The 19,439-nt window shown below is 41.7% G+C and overlaps 1 protein-coding gene across 1 annotated transcript in view; it reads left to right on the plus strand.

The window, feature by feature from the left end:
- Positions 1-15,441: 15,441 nt before the first annotated feature.
- The window catches only part of LOC138510337 (guanine nucleotide-binding protein G(q) subunit alpha), a 1,105,397-nt gene continuing 1,101,399 nt past the window's right edge, over positions 15,442-19,439 (plus strand). Inside the window, exon 1 of the mRNA XM_069625902.1 lies at positions 15,442-16,284. Coding sequence (XP_069482003.1) covers positions 16,149-16,284 — 136 coding nt within the window. The 5' untranslated portion in view covers positions 15,442-16,148. The remainder of the gene's footprint in view (positions 16,285-19,439) is intronic.

A 19,439-nucleotide genomic window follows, 5' to 3' on the forward strand; every position in this document is an offset into this window, starting at 1 on the left:
GGTTCTTCAAGGCATCGTTATCTGCAAAGAAAATTATACTGCAGGTTTGGAAGAGCGAGCAGGTGCCTTCTGCCTCTACCTGGGTAATGGGTTTACAGCAAATGTCTGCAATGGAGAGGGTGATCTTGTATAGGAATACGAAATTCAACCTTTATGAACAAATCTGGGAAAGATTCCCGGAGCTGTAATTTATGCTTGCTTACACTGTACCTATATTACCTTTGTAATATTCAAGAATCAAATAGGGTGAAAAGGCTAAAGCTTAAAGGTATGGCTTTTTGTAGTCCAACTAGTGTTATGGGTGACTCCTTAATTTTCCTCTTACATTGAGCAACTACAAAATCAAATTTTGCTTACTTTGATTACCATAAGAATTGTCGCAATTCAACGGGGTCAACGGTAAAAAAGCCCTAAACCGTTAAACATTGAATCACAAAATAAGAATGACTCCGTAATTATTGCGCCAAAATTTTCACAGTTGATTTGGTTTTATTATGGAACAAATATTAATGTTTTTCAGTTTGATCCAACTTGGTTCGTTGTAATTATATTGCAAGCCCCAGTGAGACACGTGTTTCGGCTTAAAAAAGCCTTTTTCAAACCTGGGCTAATTCTGAAATACCACAAAGTGTCCACCAATTCATGATTCCCCCAAACACATTAATAAGTTGAACATTATACATCAATTAAGAAAATTCATAAAAATGCATAATTGAGACAGAGAATAAGGATGGGTACAAGGGAGGAAAACATGGGTGGTAGAACAAAACACATTTAAATACAATTATTCATGCACAAGTATGGACCGGAAGGTAGAAAAAGAGGAAAGAAGGAACAACAATCCAAATCCAAAATACGTAGTGGACAAGAATAAATTAGGCAAATCCAAAAACATAAAACAATGAAACAAAAATAAAACAAAATAAAGTAGAGAGAGACAAAAAACATTCTATTAGTAATCTATGCCAAATAATGCCTTCTCAAATTAAGTTTGAGTATTATTATAAGTAACGGGTGACTTACCCCGATTGTATACAAGTATATATATTCGCTCAATGCGGTTGTTATGAATTCTCTATTGGGTTATATCCCAAACTTTCTTCCTGCCAAATTGCATTAAAAGAAATTGTCACTAACCCTTGGTCTAGGCCGAATATGATTATCAATTGTATATATTAAATGATTAGCCTGCCGTGGATTCCATGGTCATTAGTTGTATTATCTTAAGTCTGCGATCTTGCGTTCGTGATCCGCTCGATCGCGTACACATTATACAAGGTCAATTGAAAAAACAAACAACTTAGTAATAATTTCAGCCTCATAATAGGTTTAAGGTATTAATACGAGCGAAAAGGCAGTACAATTCGCTTACCGCGAACAGATCCTAGTCTCCCGCGTTGGCTCCGAAATCGTTGTGTAGGATGCCGTCGCCATCTTGGAAACCATAGTTATAGCGGTTTCCATGGCGACCAGGCTTCTCTCAGCCATTTGGTTACTAAGTTACTCACGCGTTGCCATATCAACCCCGTGTTGATGGCCAATGTACTTTATGACTGCTTGATTGCGTGCAATTATTACAAATCGGTATCACTAATAAAAGTAATAGCTGGTTTAATAATGTTGACTCGTGCAAGTCCACTGTATTTAATCGGGTCAAACGAACGGGGACGCCTTGATCATCGTTGTTTAGGATGCCGTCGCCATCTTGGAAACCATAGTTGTAGCGGTTTCAATGGCGACCCGGCATCTCTCCGCCATTTTGGTTACTTAGTTACTCACGTGTTGCCATATCAACCCTGTGTTCATGGCCAATGTACTTAATGACGGCTCGATTACGTGCAATTATTCAGAATTGGTATCATTAGTAAAAGTGATAGCTGGTTTACTAATAATGACTTGTGCAAGTCCACTGTATTTAACCGCGTCAAACGAACAGGGACGCATAGATCATCGCTGCAAATATTGTTGTTATAAAACTTACTTTAGCCGTGCTGCAATTTATTTCAATTTTAAGGTGCTCAATTGTATTGCATATTTTGATAATCATTCAGTAAGTGTTGGTCTCTATTTATTCTTCTTATTATGTGAAGAAATTAGCATATTCTTCTGATTCTAATATTCCAGGCAGCACACTATGACGTGCTGCCTGCTGATGATAATCTCTATTCCACCCAATATTATGTAGTTTAAGCTTGCTCACAACACTCTGGTCCACTCCCAGAGTTCCATAAATTACTTCTAATGACAACATGATTCTACAGGCAGGTTTAGTAATTACTTGCTCTATTTTATAAAAATTGCATATTTTAAATAATGTGTCTAAATAAAAAACACACAACAGAAAACACTTGCGGTTGGTATAAACACAAACCCACATTAACATAGCCTAATGACAATTAATTCAATACAGCTTATTAACAAATATAATTCCATATTAGTATCTCACACTTAGAGAAACAGTGCCATCTCATTATCTGTGTTTAGCCCTGTTACTGTAGCATTGAAGTAACAGATAAGTCTTGCTTCCGCTTGTCTTAATGCTTCTGTTCTGTCACCACCTCTTTTGGATAAGGTTACCTGTTGAAGTCCAATAAAACTAATCTTGGTCTTGTCTTCCATTTGATGTGTGCTCTGCCAATGTGCTGCCAGAGGCAGAGTCGGATCTTGACTCCAAATTTTGCTTAAGTGCTTGCGAATCCTTGTTCTAAGTTCTCTTCTGGTACTGCCTATATATATTTTCTGACAGACACAGTGAATGCCGTACACAACAAACTTCGTTCTGCAGTTTATGCCTTGTTTGATTTTAATTGACTTCTCATTCTGATCTTTGAATTCCTTTGTTGCTTCACTGGCGTACTTACACATAGAGCACATCCCACATTTCCTAAAACCCGTATCGTTTTTTGTGAGCCAGGTTTGCAACCTGGGTTCTTGACTGTCTGGTAATAATGATGGACTGATTAATGATTTGAAGGTGTGTGCTCTCTTGTAAATCAATGACGGTTTATCGCCCACAAATGTATGTATATGTTCATCCAGCTTCAGTAAGTACCAGTATTTTTGTAATGCCTTGTATATTTCATTATGATCTTTGTTAAATTTTGTGATGAATCTCACCTCTGTTGGTTCTGTATCCAATTGTCTGCTGCTTATTTTCTTCAAGATGTCAACCTGTTTGAGATTTTTTGTTTTGTCAATGGCTTTTTTGACACTAGACATTGAGTATCCTCTTTTCATGAATCGAGTTTTAAGTCATTTGCATTCTTGTTCAAATCTGTTCTGTTCTTGACAATTTCGTCTTGCTCGTATATACTCGCCCAATGGTATGTTCTCAATGGTCATTCTCTGGTGGCAACTGGTGGCGTGTAACACTGAATTAACCTCAGTTGCTTTTCTAAAAGTCCAGGTTTCCAATTGATGCTTATTCACACTGATTGAAAGATCTAAAAAATAGATTTGTTTTGTATTGCATTCTCCTATTAATTCAATTTCAAAATGATTCTGATTCAATCTATTGATAAATTGTATAAACAGATCATTCGATCCTTCCCATATCAGTAAAATATCATCAATATATCTCTTCCACAATCTTATTTTGGTTCCATAGTCTGGGTCTTGATAAACAATCTCTTCTTCTAACATGCCCATGAAAAGATTTGCTAACACAGGGGCATATTTGGTCCCGATGGCAACTGCTTTCTTCTGTTGGTATATCTTGTTGTCAAAGGTGAATATGTTGGAGTCTAGTGTCAATTGTAACATTTCTTTTAACATGTCTATTTGTTGAAAAAATGAGGCAGAATCGTTTCTGAAGGTGTGGTCTATTGTAGCTATTGCCCATTTGTGTTGAATAGAGGTATACAACGCTTTTACGTCCAACGTGGCCAGGGTGAAAGAGTCTTGCCATTTAAATGTTTGTAATAACCTTATGACTGAAGTAGAGTCATGTAGGTATGATGCTAGGAGATTTGCTCTTGGCTTAAGTATGTCATCCAAGTATTCCGATAGGTTCTCCGTCGCCCACCCTATTCCACTTAGAATGGGGCGACCTTCAGGAATAGTATCGTAACATTTATGAACTTTAGGTAGGAAATACATTGTCGGTGTTACTGGATCATTCGCACATAAGAAAGCTCGTTCTTCATCTGTAATCAGTCCTTTTCTGTGTCATGTCATAATAGATGCTCTGATTTGTATCAGGATGTCTTGTTTATCCGCAGTAGTCAAAATCACATAGCATCCGGGGGCACTTAGATGGTTGGATGCCATGTTCAAATAGTCCTCCCTATTCATTATTACAATGTTCCCCCCTTTATCCGCCTCTTTGATGACAATCGATGTATCCTTTGTCAATTTTTGAAGTGCTCTTCTTTCTCCCAAAAGTCAAATTGTCCCTGATGTGCTTATGAGTTCTATTATTCTTGTTCCCTTTCTTGCACATCTGCAATTGTGGCACAAATTTAGATTTCATTTTGAGTTCCTTTTTTGTCAAACTGTCTAGTTGAATGTGTAATTCTTGTAACAGATTCCTCATCTCAAAACTTTCGTCTTCAGTCAATATTGTAAAGTATAGGTGTCCTCTACGTCTTGAATTGTAAATTCACTTATTTCTGGTGGCTGTTCTCTTGGTATATGGTAACCTGGTGCTTTTGTAGCAAAATATTTTTTTAATTTCAGTTTGCGTTTGAATTTATAAAGATCAATGTGAATATCCGTTACTTTTAGTTGTTTTGTTGGTGCAAATGAAAGTCCTTTGTTCAATAATTTATGTTCATCTTGTGTAATAATTCTACTGGAGAGGTTGAGCACTAAATCCTCTCCTTCTTGCTCTTTATGGCTTCCTTCGAACAGGCCCGTGTTTTTCTTTTTGAATCTGTTGCAACTTGTTGGTTCTCGTTGTTTTCTTCCCCCCCTCCTTCCTCTCCTCCTTGCATTGGAGTGGGTGTAGGGTTGACTATTGGTAATTGAAAACGGACCGATTTCTGCATGGTCCCTCTATTGCCTTTCTTGTATCTTTTAATTTGATTCATATATCCTTTTTCTTCATTCGGTTTAGTACCCGTCGTATCCTGGTTATCAGTTTCCGACTCAACATCAGAACTTGCTGATGATGTATTGGGTGTGGAGTTCTTGGATGATGATTTAACATTAATGTCATATTTTGTCTGAAAGGTATACACCCTGTCTTCTTTGTAATCTCGATCGTCCCGGTAACTCTTCCTTAATTTTCTTATTTTGACTTAGTCTTGATAAATCTGTAGAATATCATACATTTTATCATAATTTGTCTGTTTGGATGTTTCACTCGATTTCATCTCAGTAATTTCCTTTTTGATTAGTTCAATCCCTTCCACTGCTCTTTTATGTTCACGTGTGGAATGTTCAATCAGTAAGTCTAGCATTTTCATTGAGCTATTACTTAGATTAGCTTCCCAGGCTTCCGGTAGATCTTTATCTTCATCATTATTAAAATTGGGAAATATAAGAATGTGAAGACCTCGTGGTACTTGATCATTTTGTACGTAATTTTCCAGAGAGACCTTCTCCCAATATTTATCTATTTCTTTTTCAGACATTCTCTCCAATCGTATGAATTTGGTACGTAGGGCTTCTTGTCTTTTTCCTAAATTTGAAAAAGCATGAGTCATGTCTCCTTTCTTGGTGAACACATTTTTGGTCTTTTCCTCACGATTTCTTAAATAGGATACCGATTTGTGATAATTGCACGCAATCGAGCAGTCATAAAGTACATTGGCCATCAACACGGGGTTGATATGGCAACGCGTGAGTAATTTAGTAACCAAAATGGCGGAGAGACGCCGGGTCGCCATGGAAACCGCTATAACTATGGTTTCCAAGATGGCGATGGCGTCCTACACAACGATTTCGGAGCCAACGCGGGAGACTAGGATCTGTTCGAGGTAAACTAATTGTACTGCCTTTTCGCTCATATTAACACCTTAAACCTATTATGAGGCTGAAATTACTAAGTTGTGTGTTTTTTCAATTGACCTCGTATAATGTGTACACGATCGAACGGATCACGAACGCAAGATCGCAGACTTAAGATAATACAACTAATGACCATGGAATCCACGGCAGGCTAATCATTTAATATATGCAATTGATAATCATATTCGGCCTAGACCAAGGGTTAGTGACAATTTCTTTTAATGCAATTTTGCAGGAAGAAAGTTTGGGATATAACCCAATAGAGAATTCATAACAACCGCATTGAGCGAATATATATACTTCGTATACAATCGGGGTAAGTCACCCGTTACTTACAATAATACTCAACCTTAATTTAAGAAGGCATTATTTGGCACAGATTAACAATAGAATGTTTTTTGTCTCTCTCTACTTTATTTTGTTTTATTTTTGTTTCATTGTTTTATGTTTTTGGATTTGCCTAATTTATTCTTGTCCACTACGTATTTTGGATTTGGATTGTTGTTCCTTCTTTCCTCTTTTTCTACCTTCCGGTCAATACTTGTGCATGAATAATTGCATTTAAATTTGTTTTGTTCTACCACCCATGTTTTCCTCCCTTGTACCCATCCTTATTCTCTGTCTCAATTACGCATTTTTATGAATTTTCTTAATTGATGTATAATGTTCTACTTATTAATGTGTTTAGGGGAACCATGAATTGGTGGACACTTTATGGTATTTCAAAATTAGCCCAGATTTGAAAAAGGCTTTTTTAAGCCGAAACACGTGTCTCACTGGGGCTTGCAATATAATTACAACGAACCAAGTTGGATCAAACTGAAAAACATTAATATTTGTTCCATAATAAAACCAAATCAACTGTGAAAATGTTGGCGCAATAATTACGGAGTCATTCTTATTTTGTCATTGAAAAGGCTAAAGGGATGTTTTTATTGTTTGTTGACCATTACTGTGAAGGAGGGGACGGTTGGGGGGGGTTGTCTTTGTTTTCCCTTAATTGTAAAATGTCAGATCTTTGATTGGATTGTTTATATGCTAAATAAATATGTTAACACAAAAAACAAAAAAAGAGATTACTATCCTGTCTTGAATTATTTCAGGGATTTCAAGAATACTTTTCTTGAAGTATTTCAATCTCCTAATTGGCCCAGAACCAGTTGGCTGACATCAAGCAAGGTCATCAAGATCTACTCTCTTACATCAGCTGACTGCAATGGCCGTAGATTACTCAGAGGACACTATTTCGTCAAGGCCTAAGAGAATAGAACAAGGATTAATTGGTTCATGTTCCTGAACCACCGGACTTTCAAACTGTCATATAACAAGTCACTCAAATTGATCACAGATTAATAGAGAGATGGGGTGAAAAAAGGCAATAACCAAGTTTCCCTGAGGCATGTATCCTTTCTACTGCAGCACCTACCTCGAGAGAAGGTGGATGTGGGGAGCTCATGCAGCTGGGAATTTTACGTGCTTCTTTAACCGAAATTGATTAGAAAAGACCACGAGCACAGAATCTTTGCCTATACTGCGGGAGCCGTCATTACCTCGAATCCTGTCCATTCTGGTCCCCTAAACCAGTGGGAAAATGATGGGCTTCCTGTCAAAGGGGAAGACATTGTCAAGCCCCAAAGTCCATTCTTCTCTACCCGCTATCAGTCCTATTTGTGCTGTACGCCTCCTGGCACTCGGTGTAAGGCTTTCCTGGGCTCCACCTTCTGTCACTGCAATAGCCATCATCGATTCAGGAGCCTCTGGGTAATGTGTTGGTCAGAGTTTTGCCCAGCAACACCATGTACTCATAACCAAGAAGACATCCTTTACTAGGATTGAGGTCATTGAAGGCACACCCCTGTATTCAGGGTGCATTCATCAGCAAACCACCATCCTCTGACTATCTGTCAATCAACATGTGGAGTCCATCACCCTCAATGTCATCAGCTTACCCTCTTATGCAATTGTGTTGGGCCTCCCGTAGGTAATACACCACAATCTCTTCATTAATTGACCCGAAAACCCTCGTTTTTGGCTCCAATCTCAGCACTCTAAATTGTTGTCATTGCCAGCCTGGTACACCTATGATCCAGCATGTAAAACAGCCGATACCTGTGCAAGGGTTGTGTTCTGTACACAAAGTACCAGCAGAGTACCAATCTTTTGCTTAACACTAGACAGCATCATTTTGCCTATTCATGCATGTTTGACTATCGCATCAATTTAGTACCTGGGAACCCAATACTGTTTGGGCGGATCTACTCCCTTTGCCCACAACAACCCCTAGAATTGCAGTGGTACCTCGATGAATGTCTCGCCATTGGGTTAGGCCATCCATTCTAGTCCTACGGCAGGGGCACTCCTTTTTTTGTACTCAAGGAGGAGGGTATTCTTCAGCCTTGCGTGGACCACCAAAAGTTGAATGAAATAACAATCAAGGACCGGTATCCACCACCTTGATTAAGGACATTATGGAATTGTTGAAACAGGCCAGGATATTTACGAAACTGGGCTTGCGCAGGCCTTACCACCTCATTCGTGTCAGAATGGGGCGATGAGTGGAAGACCGCATTCAAGACACGTCCGGGGCAATACAAATACAGAGTTATGCCTTTGGGCCTCTGTAATGCTTCAGCGATGTTCCACAGGTTCATGGACAATATATTATTTGATCTCATCTACCTTTCCGTGTGGGTGTACTTTGACAACATCCTGATCTTCTCTTCATCCCTGGAGGACCATCGAAAGCATGTCAGTGACCTTCTGGCCCGTCCCTCGGAGAACCACCTGTACGCCAAAGGTGAAAAATGCCTGTTTCATCAACCCCAAATTGACTTCCTGGGTTATATTATCAGCGCCAAGAGCATTCAGATGTATCCCAAAAAAATATAGGCAATAAACCAATGGAAATGTCCCCATGGCGGTAAGTGTACACAATGTTTCATAGGATTGGCCAAATATTACTGTGTCTTCATCTCTGCCTTATGCAGAATAACCACTCAAGCGTTTTCCTGGTATGAAAAAGCTGAGACAGTCTTCCAATCTGTGAAAGCGGTCTTCATGAAGGCCCCAATTCTTGAGTACCTTGACGACACTCGCCCTTTTATTGTGGAAACTGATACCTCCCAAGTGGCAATCTGTGCAGTCCTTTTGCAATACCAGACACTTCCACAGAGCATCTGATTGCCTATTAGTCACACAAACTGACCCTGAGGAAACTCAGCTATGCCACCATAGAAAGGGACCTCCTGGCCATCAAGGAAGCCTTTTAAAAATGGAGACACCACCACCCGGGAGGACGGTTCTCGGTTACAGTGTGTACGGATCCTCATAATCTGCAATACTTACAGACCCTGCAGTGTAAGAACAGCCGACGATCCCAGTGGGCGTTCTTCTTTTCACAATATGATTTCACCATCACATACCTCCTAGGCCCTTCAAAACAACGGGCAAATGTTTTTTCCCGCTCCACATCATTGCAAGAATCACCTAACACATCACCCAAGCTCACGTTTCCCGCAAGACATTTCCTTTGTGTTGTTCTTTCGGGTTTACTATCAGTACGTCAGTCTATGGTCTTTGATCCCACAGCAGCCAAATGGGAAAGAGACCCCAGCCATACTCGCTGAAATGGATTGTTGTTCCTTCAGAACAGATTGGATATACCTGCACAAGAACAGCAACAGATCATTATATCTGGTCACCCTGAATCCTGGATCGCAGGTCACAGAGGAACACAAGCTACTACCGAACTTGTTTCCGATGCTTTTGGTGGCATTGGATGGTCAAACAGATCCATATCTATATAACCTCCTGCCCAGTGTGCATCCAGACAAAGATACCAAGACAGAGATCAGTAGGGCTCTTGCGTCCTATGAAATGTCTTGCAGTGAGCGAGATTAAAATTAAGAAGTCTTACATTGGCTCCTGTAATGTACACAGCAGCACAATGATGGTTATGCACTCAACCTCCAGCATGAAATGTCTCTTTCCAATGTGATACTTCACATTAAAAAAAAAGAATCGGGTATTCTAATATGAATACATATTTTTTCCCCTGTATCCTTGGCATAACTTCGCCATGGACTTCGTTGTGGATTTGCCACCCTCGAGATGGGAAACTGCATAATGGTTGTAGTGGACTGCTTCTTGGAACTGGCCCATTTCATCTTGCTGTCAGCCTTGCCCACAGCAACCCTGATGGCGGATGTGTTCTTCCACAATATTTATCGGCTGCACAGACTACCACAGAAAATCAGCAGAGAATGTTTAAGCGTGTTAACGGCCTGGCTCCTTTATATTTATCTAAGAAATTCCAGCAGAACCTTTCAACCCGGCAACTGCGCTCAGGCGTCAAGCTGCTTTTGGAAATTCCTGGGTCTAATCATATGTTTCGAGGCGACCGTAAATTCAGTGTGTATGGCCCTAAACTTTGGAACGGCCTACCGCAGGAAATCTGGTCCTTTAAATCATTATATCATTTCTGTAGGGCACTGAAAAAACACCTATTCAAACAGCCGCTAAGTGGGCTATGGTAGAAATAAATAAATTGATTAATTCTCTTAGCAGGGTCAAGTTGTGGTCGCATAACTCGTTTGTATAGAGGTTGCTATCTCAGGTGATCTGCGCCCAGATACGATTATGTTAGTCAGGTGCGTGTTACAAATAACTCAAAATCAAAACCCAATACCTTTCTCATTTTGGGTCCCAGCTCTGTAAACATATAGGTATTCATAAAGGGCTGAAGTCTGGATATCATCTGCAAACTAATGGGCACACTGAGGGGACCAACCAAACCCTGTAGCAATACCTAAAATGCTACTCTAAGGCCCTCCAAGACAATTGTGATTGTTACTTGGACACAGAGAAAGTTGCATACAACAAAACCTGGCACACCTCCATCCATTGTTCTCTGTTATAGTGTACATACGCACAACATTCCAAGTTCTTACCTGTAGACACTGTTTCGAACAGTGCTGTCCCTTCTGCAGATAGCATGGTTTCTTGGCTCCAGAGTGTCCATCATCAGTTGAAACAAGTACTACAAAGCACCAAAGCATAGTAGAAAAAGTGTGCTGACATTAAGAGAACACTGGCACTGGTCTATCAAGTTGGTGATGCTGTATGCCTGTCAATTAAAAACCTGCACTTACATGATCTGCCCCCAAAGTTATCCCGACTATTCTTGGGCCCCTTTCAGTCCTGAAGAAATGTTCACTTGTAGCCTATTGTCTCCAGTTACCACCGAGTTGGCATGTGCACCCTATTTTTCATGTGTCCCTCCTCAAACCCTACATACCCAATGCCTATGACCATGCTCCATCTCAGCCCCACCTCTGCAAGTGGACCGGGGACCAGAGTTTGAGGTCAATGCCATACGCGACTCACGCTTCCAATATGGTTGTCTGTAGTACTACATCAACTGGAAAGGTTACTCATCCTGTAACAGTACATGGGAACCAGCCTCCCAATTACACACTCCACTACTTATACGCCATTTCTATCAACGCTTTCCCCTGAAACCCAGAGGCCTGTTGGAATGAGGTTAGAGTGTCAGGTGACGTGTGCAAGACACCATGGTGCACAGCACAACACTCACCTGCAGTCCCTTCGAGGGGCTGGTGCCTCTAACCATATTGGTACCTTCTGAACAGAAGACATGGGATAAATGGTCCACGTCTTTGGGATTTGCATCCCTCGTCGGCGACCATGGGCACCACTGTTGCCTCTCGAATACACAGGTACAGGAGAGAATGCCTGACTCTGTGCCTGCGCATAACTCCCATTTTCTGGGCAGCTGCTGCCACTGCCATTCAGCCTCATTCTGGTGGCGGTCTATAAAACCAATCTGCTAAAATCCAGTGGCCCGCCGTAGTCACTGTGTTTTAACGCAGTAGCAATATTTGGGTTCCTGCTTACTTCAGCCAACCTGTTCCCCTTCTTGCTACACCATTTCTTCTGCCTGGAACCTTTCTGCCAGCCTTGTTTTGCTGTCCCACTCCTTATGTTTCCTTGCCTGTCCCCCTATTTTTCTCTGCCTTTGATGGGAAATCTCCTTTCTCTGCGGTGGTATTTAGTGCTGCACTCCTCCTTCCTGTATTCTGCCTGGATTGCAGTCTTACTCCCTGCTTTCTGGATCTTTCTGGGCACCTGTAAAGTCACCTTGGACCTCCCTGATAAGTACTTACTCTTTCCCTTCACTATGCAAATTCTTTGAGGTTGTCCTGTGGTGTACGGCACAGGTCGTAGCACATCCTTGGATATCAACCTCCCGTGGGTGAATCAGGTTTGGTTCTCTGCACTGCCTGTTCAAACAGAAGAGAGCAACACTCTGGATCCCAATTAAGCAGCTACCCAGAGCAGGCGAGACACGCAGCTTGACAATACTCTGAACCCATAAGGCTACTGGAAGTTTTTTCTAAGGCTCTCAGGTTAGTAGACAGGTCTATATGAAATTTTGATAGAGTACTTGTAGATGTGAATGGTAGGAGGACCATGATAAGCATAACTTCAGGATTAAGGGAAGGAATCATTTGCGTTGAGATAAGATTTGGTGTGAGGTTGGGAAATCCAGCAACTCCGGGGATGACAGTGACAGCTACAACTTGTGGTCGTCAGGAGTCTGCGATTGCTGGGAATGCTCATGAATCTGGAGATGTTATTTATCAGCGCTCAAAACGTATCAGCAAACGACCAATACGGTATCAGGACTGTGGAATGTAGCCACTCTTGTGTCTTTTTTTTTGTGTACACTGGAAAATCATGTTCCTGTTCTGGAAATATAATTCCCCTCTTGTATTGGGGGTTTCGCACATTATAGTGATTTTTACGAGGATGGGGTATGTTAAAGTCTTTGTATTGCACTCAGCTATACTATTTTGTATTATCTACTTGTGTTTGATGAAATCAGAGAAGTTCCTTGGTGGAACCATTTGACATCAGGGTGGAATTGGAATGCGGTAAAACGAATTTGAGAGAGTGGAGCACCAAGTGACAGACTGTATGTGGAGTTGTTTTCATTATGTAATTGGACATCAGCAAGGCCTTCGACCATGTAAATAGGGCCTTGCTCTGGAGAAAGATGCACAACCAGGGCTGTCCACTTCTGTTGTTGGGTATATTAGAGGCAATGCATACTGGCACTAGAATTAGGGTGAGGCTTGATGCGTATGGAGGGTATACACAGTGGATTGAGACCAATAGGGGGTTTACGTCAAGGATGTGTGCTGGCCCCATTTTTATTTAGTTTTTATATATGGGGTATATTGATCCACTTGGGGAAAGTAGGAACAAATCCGCTTATGTTGGGAGAGCTGGTTATTCAACATCTTTTGTATGGGGATGATATTGTCATCTGTGATCTAACCGCTATTGGTCTTCAAAGAGCTTTGACTGCAGTTGAAGGGTTTTGGATAGTTTGGATCTGTCGTTAAACACAGAGAAATCAAAGATTTTGGTACTAAAAGGTGGCCAAAAAAATGTAAAACGATACCTTGGAAACTAAAAACTGATAGTCTTGAGGTGGTTAATAAATTTACATACTTAGGGACGCCTGTCTATGACAGCTTGTGTGGCTCCGACCACTTGGTGGACCTGAAGGCTGATTTTTTGGGAGCACTTGTTAAGTTGTGCCTTTTTGATGCAAAATTTTGAAGATTTTCGATTCTGCCAGCCTTAAAGCTTTATAAACAACAAATGGTCCTGAAACGTATATGTGGGGCACAAATACGGAAGCTACGAGTTGAATGGTCCAAACTGGAAGCTCTACTTTGGAGAGGGCTGTTGGGTTTACGGCAGTCGGTCGCATTAGTGGGGATACTTTTTGAATTGGGGCAGTTGCCGATTGATACTATGATTGCCTGGGGAAAATTGCAGATGTTTGCAGGTATCTTGCTCCTCCGCCAGCCTCAATTTATGAAGGTTTAAACGCTATGTGGAGCAAAGGGTCATGCCAGGTATTAGTAGATTGGTCTGCAGAGTGTTTAAATACATTACAACTAATAGAAGCATCCAAGGAAGAATTGGTTATCACACCTAAAGCTACAAAGATAAAACTTTTTAGACATGTGTAGGCTAATTTACGTGAATCGTTGTTGCAATACCAATGTTTTGGTGACTATTTTGTGTATACAATCAAAGGTTTTAATACTGTCTCATCTTATATGATAAAATATCCATCAAGACATTTTAGGCTGCAAACCCTAAGATTTAGGTTAAATCTGGTGCCAACACAAGAAGTACTGGGCCGCCTTAACAATGTCCCTCGGGAACAGAGACTCTGTCGCCATTGTCACAAGCAAATAGAGACTTTAAAGCACTTGTGTGTACAGTGCCCTAGCCTGTGGACTCTGCGGACTCTAATTCTTTCTCTGAACTTTATGCCCGCAGAGCAAGATCTATGGTGGAGGATCATAAACTGTAATGAACTGTCTCTATCTATACGTATATTGGAGTTTTTAAAGGCTTGTGCGGTGGTCTCTTAATGGATTGGTGTTAGAATGTTGAGTATGATGTATAGGATGTGTTTTTACTACTTGTTTAACTGTTTTTGGTGTTTATGAAATGTTATATTGTATTCAATTGTCAACGTTTTGTGTTAAAAGTACAATTTGTACTGTATGGCACATTAAATAAAAAATTAAAATTATGTAAATAAACCGAGTCACAGGCTTCCACCATGGTCCTGCATTCTTTAATTATTAGATCAACGTAGTCCTGAAAAGGATGTGGTGCACTGTTGTTCTTAAAAAGATGAACCTTTGCAGACTTTGATGTTTGATCAAATTATTCCAAAGGACTAAAACGTGTTCATACATAAAAACAACCCTAGTGTCCCGTGAAAACCTTACTGGCCTGTTGAAATTACATGTACAACCGAGAGGATGAACTATGACATGATGAGACACTGAAGGGGATGAAAAGTTCTGTTACGTTATCCACAAGAAAGGAAGCTGGACAAGTACTCCCCTGGCTCTACTTATTTGGATAACAAGTTGCCATTAACACCTGAAGATTCACAAAGTTCAAACTCAGCTAGTTACAGTAAGCACCACTGGTGTGGTATTATCACTCGGTCATGCTATGAGTCCCATGACACGAAGTAGTGGGCATCCGACACCACACCTTGGTTTTTACACAGTCACGTCAAACAGACGTATTGGAAAAATACAACGGCATGCAATGAAAATACTTAAGGAAACTGTAACATAAATTGCCCCATAAAAACTGCACACAAAAAAATGCCTCCAGCCAGGAGTTTGCCTGACAAAAGCCTGTGCATCCTTCAGCTGCGTGCGTATTGGGCGGATTTCTGTTGCTGATTCCTGAGGTCGCTCCTCTCTATGTCTAACTGTTTTCCTTCCTAGTGGATTGAAAATAAAGGTCCGCCATATTCTGCCTTACCACGCCCGGGAGCAAAACCATTGCAAAGACAGGGGCTGCTTTGCTGCTGGATACATGCACTGGAGCGTTCCTTCTTTCTCTCTCTGCCCCCACACAATCCGTCAAGGAAAGAAGGAAGTTGCCTGTGAATTGAGCAGCCAGGGAGACTGGAAGGGACGATAGCAACCGAATCAGAGGGGAAGGCAAGAAATTGGGAAGATTCAGCAACGAGAGGAAACATAAAAAAACGCAAAAGCCTGCTCGGAGGATCCTGTGTTCGTATTGCAAGGGGAAGGAAACAAATGTGTGAGCAGGCAGGAGTGGGAGGAAGGGAACGGCTGATTAGCTTCTATTAGCGTTTGACAGGGTTTTCGTTTTTCGGGAGGAGGGGCGCAGGGTGTTGCATTTTTGTGAAAGGAAGCTCATATTAGTGACTCCTGACAAGAGGGGGAAAAGCAAAAAAAGGTGGGTGGAGGGGGAGACTTGCTCGTCTCTGCTGTGCTTCCCGTGGATGTTTCCATGTTGTTTGCTGCATGATTTAGAGAGGAGGAGGTGGAGGAGGAGTTGGACCAGGCGAGTGACAGAGAGGCAGCAGGACCGATTTAGTGGGTGTCTCGTGGCCCCCTCGGTGTGGAGGATCTGCGCGTTATACGAGGGGCTCCAGCGTTCTCTACTGGTGGTGTTGTGGCCGTAGGACGCCGGCCTGCGTTTGCAAAGCGGGGGCTGCTCCGTGTTTTTTTTTTTTTTTGGGTGGTGGTGGTGGTAGGGGAGGTGGTGGTGGCTTTTGGGTGGGCTTTCGGAACCAGTTGGGAGGAAAAATGACTCTGGAGTCCATCATGGCGTGCTGCCTGAGCGAGGAGGCGAAGGAAGCTCGGCGGATCAACGACGAGATCGAGCGGCAGCTCCGCAGGGACAAGCGGGACGCCCGTCGGGAGCTCAAGCTGCTGCTGCTGGGTAAGTGACAGCGGGCGGGCTGCGGCCAGCGCCCCCTCCCCGCCCTAACATCCAACATGTCTTCGTTGCTAACCCCTTCCACAGACCCACTAGCCGCTTCTTCTTACTCGACTGACACATAATGCCAGTAAAATGCTTTAATGTTAACTGGAAGGCGACTGATTTATGTGTTTTGTATACACGGATGATTTGCTGTCATCCGCTGCTTGGAGGGTGGGGGCAGAGAGCTGCCACACTCCTCTGCCACAGGCTACTTGTGGGCACTGGTTTTGCAAATGCATGGGCAGAGTACGGTTTCAAAGTATGGGATGATGGCTCGGTTACACATCCCTGATGCCGTCAATGTGTTTTCCAGCAGTCCTTTTGAATTAGGGAGTGGTGCTTGTGTCTCGCTCTGGTACCTTTTGGATTTCATGGCATACAAAAGGATATTTGACGCTGTATAATTATGGAATGTATTGCTCAGTTCTACAAACGTGGTATCTCTCTATGTTGAATCTATATCCTATGCCCCTCATACTCACACGCAAGGGGTGTTTGCCTGAATAGGCTTGATGCAGAGCGGTAGGCCTTCTGGAAACATGGACGTAGGAGTGTTGGGGAGGGTGTCTGGGAAGGGAAAAGAAAGATGGCAAATGCAAAATCTGGAAAAATGTCTTTAGCAAGGGACTTGATTCGCAGTATAATGCAGTAGAGTTATTTCACTGAAGCCTAGTGATAAGCATATCTGTTTTGTTTTGCACTATATCGACAGTGTCGTGTTTTGTGTGTGTGCGTTATCGTCCTTTTTCCTTTGGAAAGAATGCAATGAGAGTGGGAAGGAAATGCATTTCAAACTGTGATACAGAACGCCATCGTGTATGGACACTTATTATCCAAACGTTATTATTATTATTTTTTATTTTTTTAGCGTAGATGGTGTCGTTTGCAGGTAATCCCGAAGCAACATGCATTTCCAGTCCTTGCGATAAATATGCAATGTTTTGGCCAGAAACGGAGACCTCTTTGTTTTTCGGATTCATTTTGGCTTGCTGCATGCCAAGCTTTTGCTTTTCAATATCTACCCATGGTTTCATCGTCCTTTAGAATTTTGAGGCAGATCACGCTTCATAGAAGCACATTTTATCCACTTGTTGTTTTGAACCAATATTAAGTTTAATTTAATTTCGAGTCCCATGCTACTCGTTTTCATGGCCTATGTAACTACTGGGATAGACCTTGTGTCCAAGTGCACAGCGCTTTTTATTTCTTAAGGGAAAGAGGGTGCGAAGGGAAAGGGAGGTTTGAAAGTAGATCGCCAATTTTTTGACAGTCTAGAATTATTTGAGGGCTGGTGTCCTTTTGAATACTCCATGAGTCTCTAACTATTCCTGGAACATGCCATTCTCAAGCGATTGGTGTGCTACATTTCTTTGACTGGACTGCCATAACCACTTAACTATGTGTTGCCATCTTCTGGCTGTGCTAAAGTGGTTTGGCAACAGAGGATTGGAATCTGATTTTGGAAGTAGAATTGTTTAAATAGAACCTTGTTGGAGGCATCCGTATAATGCCATTCATGCGTATAAAGCGCTATTGTAGTCCATGGTTGGGTCTCCTGGTTTTGAAGTACAATTTGTAAAACATGCTTTCCGTGCCTTGTCCCGAATGACTGCAGTCATGTGAGGTTTCTGAGATGCAATTTTAGTTTCTTAGGGCACCCAATGGGTTTTGGCATTGTCTAGGAGGGTCGAACCATAAAGACCCTTCCTCCTGTTGGATCTCTATGGCAAGTGGTATTTTGTCACCAGAGGCTATTGATCGAGTAGAAGAATCGAGCAGCATGCAGTGATGGAAGTATTGCATAAAGAACAAAAGTCCTAACTGTTGGAGGGGTCCATGGCATAAAATGAGTGTTTTAACCAGGATTTGATGTCCACTCCGTAACAATGAAATGGCCAAAGTGCAGAACGACTTTGCTCCTACTGAAGCAGGTGAATTCTGAGCTGTTAGCATGAATTCTGTCTGGTCAGAAAGCCCTATGAAGGCTGTCAGTGTAATCTGACAGATTGGCTTTCGCTGTAGTAACCACCAAAGGGAATACGAGACTGGCCTTCACCTCAAACCTTATAACTGCCAAGCTAAATGCTCATAATGTGGAATCCCATCCACCTTTCACAAGCAATCTTGTCCTTGGCACTTAAGGGGTTAAAAAAACATACACCCAAGGGCTTTGGGATACATACATACAGTGTGTGTGATGGGTTGGTGGTTAAAGCAATGCTGACGTTGGTGTAGAAGGCATCCTGTGAGTGTCTCTTCTGGCATAGTTAATGAGCTACTTAAATGCTGTAACTAAGCAGAATAAAGCTACTCCCTTTCTACATTACTGCCTGCTAAGAGCACCTTATGTTGCTGTGTACACTTTACAATTCGCACAAGGTTAGATAGTTATGAAACCAGTAGCTTGGACGTCACTGCATCAAATGCCTCAGTATAAGGTGGCCTGCAGCGAATCAAGCTTCTCAGTGCCAATGAGACGCAATATAAAACGACCAGTAGCTAGTCTCACTTGACACAGAGTTGATGGGTGAATATGCTTTTGAGATGAGCAATTTCTAAATAACCAAAAAGTAGTAGAACTCCACAAAATGTGCACTTAGTTCATTGTGCTATATGGCTACATTTAAGGAGGTAGGTCTGGCACCTAGCCTGGCTTCTTCAATTGGTAGTAATATTTTGAGGACTTTGAGATGACAATATCTGATGAGTGGGGTCGGCCAAGAGCTTTGCATGCCTTATATTCTTGCATTGGGCATGCTTTTTTATTTACGCTGACGGGTCAGTTCAGAGTTTGACTTAGATGATTTGTAGACTGTTTCCCATTGGTACAGTTCACCATGACACTGGTAATGGATTACATACACAAACTGTGGAATAAGCTAAAACGGTTGACTAGTGATAACTGCATGGATGTGGGCAATGTTAAGTAATTATTGAAGAGAATCACTGTTGCTGCTTTTTGAGAGGACTTTTCTAGTTGTTTTTCAATTAAAGTAAAAGGAAACTAACACTCCCAGAAAGCATATTTTTATTCAATGGAAGCTCACAACTCGAAAAAGAGGCGTCACTGTGACATGGAGTTATCTCGTTGCCATACGTTTTCACAGTACAGC

This window comes from Ambystoma mexicanum, chromosome 6p (genome assembly GCF_040938575.1).
Source record: "Ambystoma mexicanum isolate Mex_15411 chromosome 6p, UKY_AmexF1_1, whole genome shotgun sequence".
In the NCBI taxonomy this organism is placed as follows: domain Eukaryota; kingdom Metazoa; phylum Chordata; class Amphibia; order Caudata; family Ambystomatidae; genus Ambystoma; species Ambystoma mexicanum.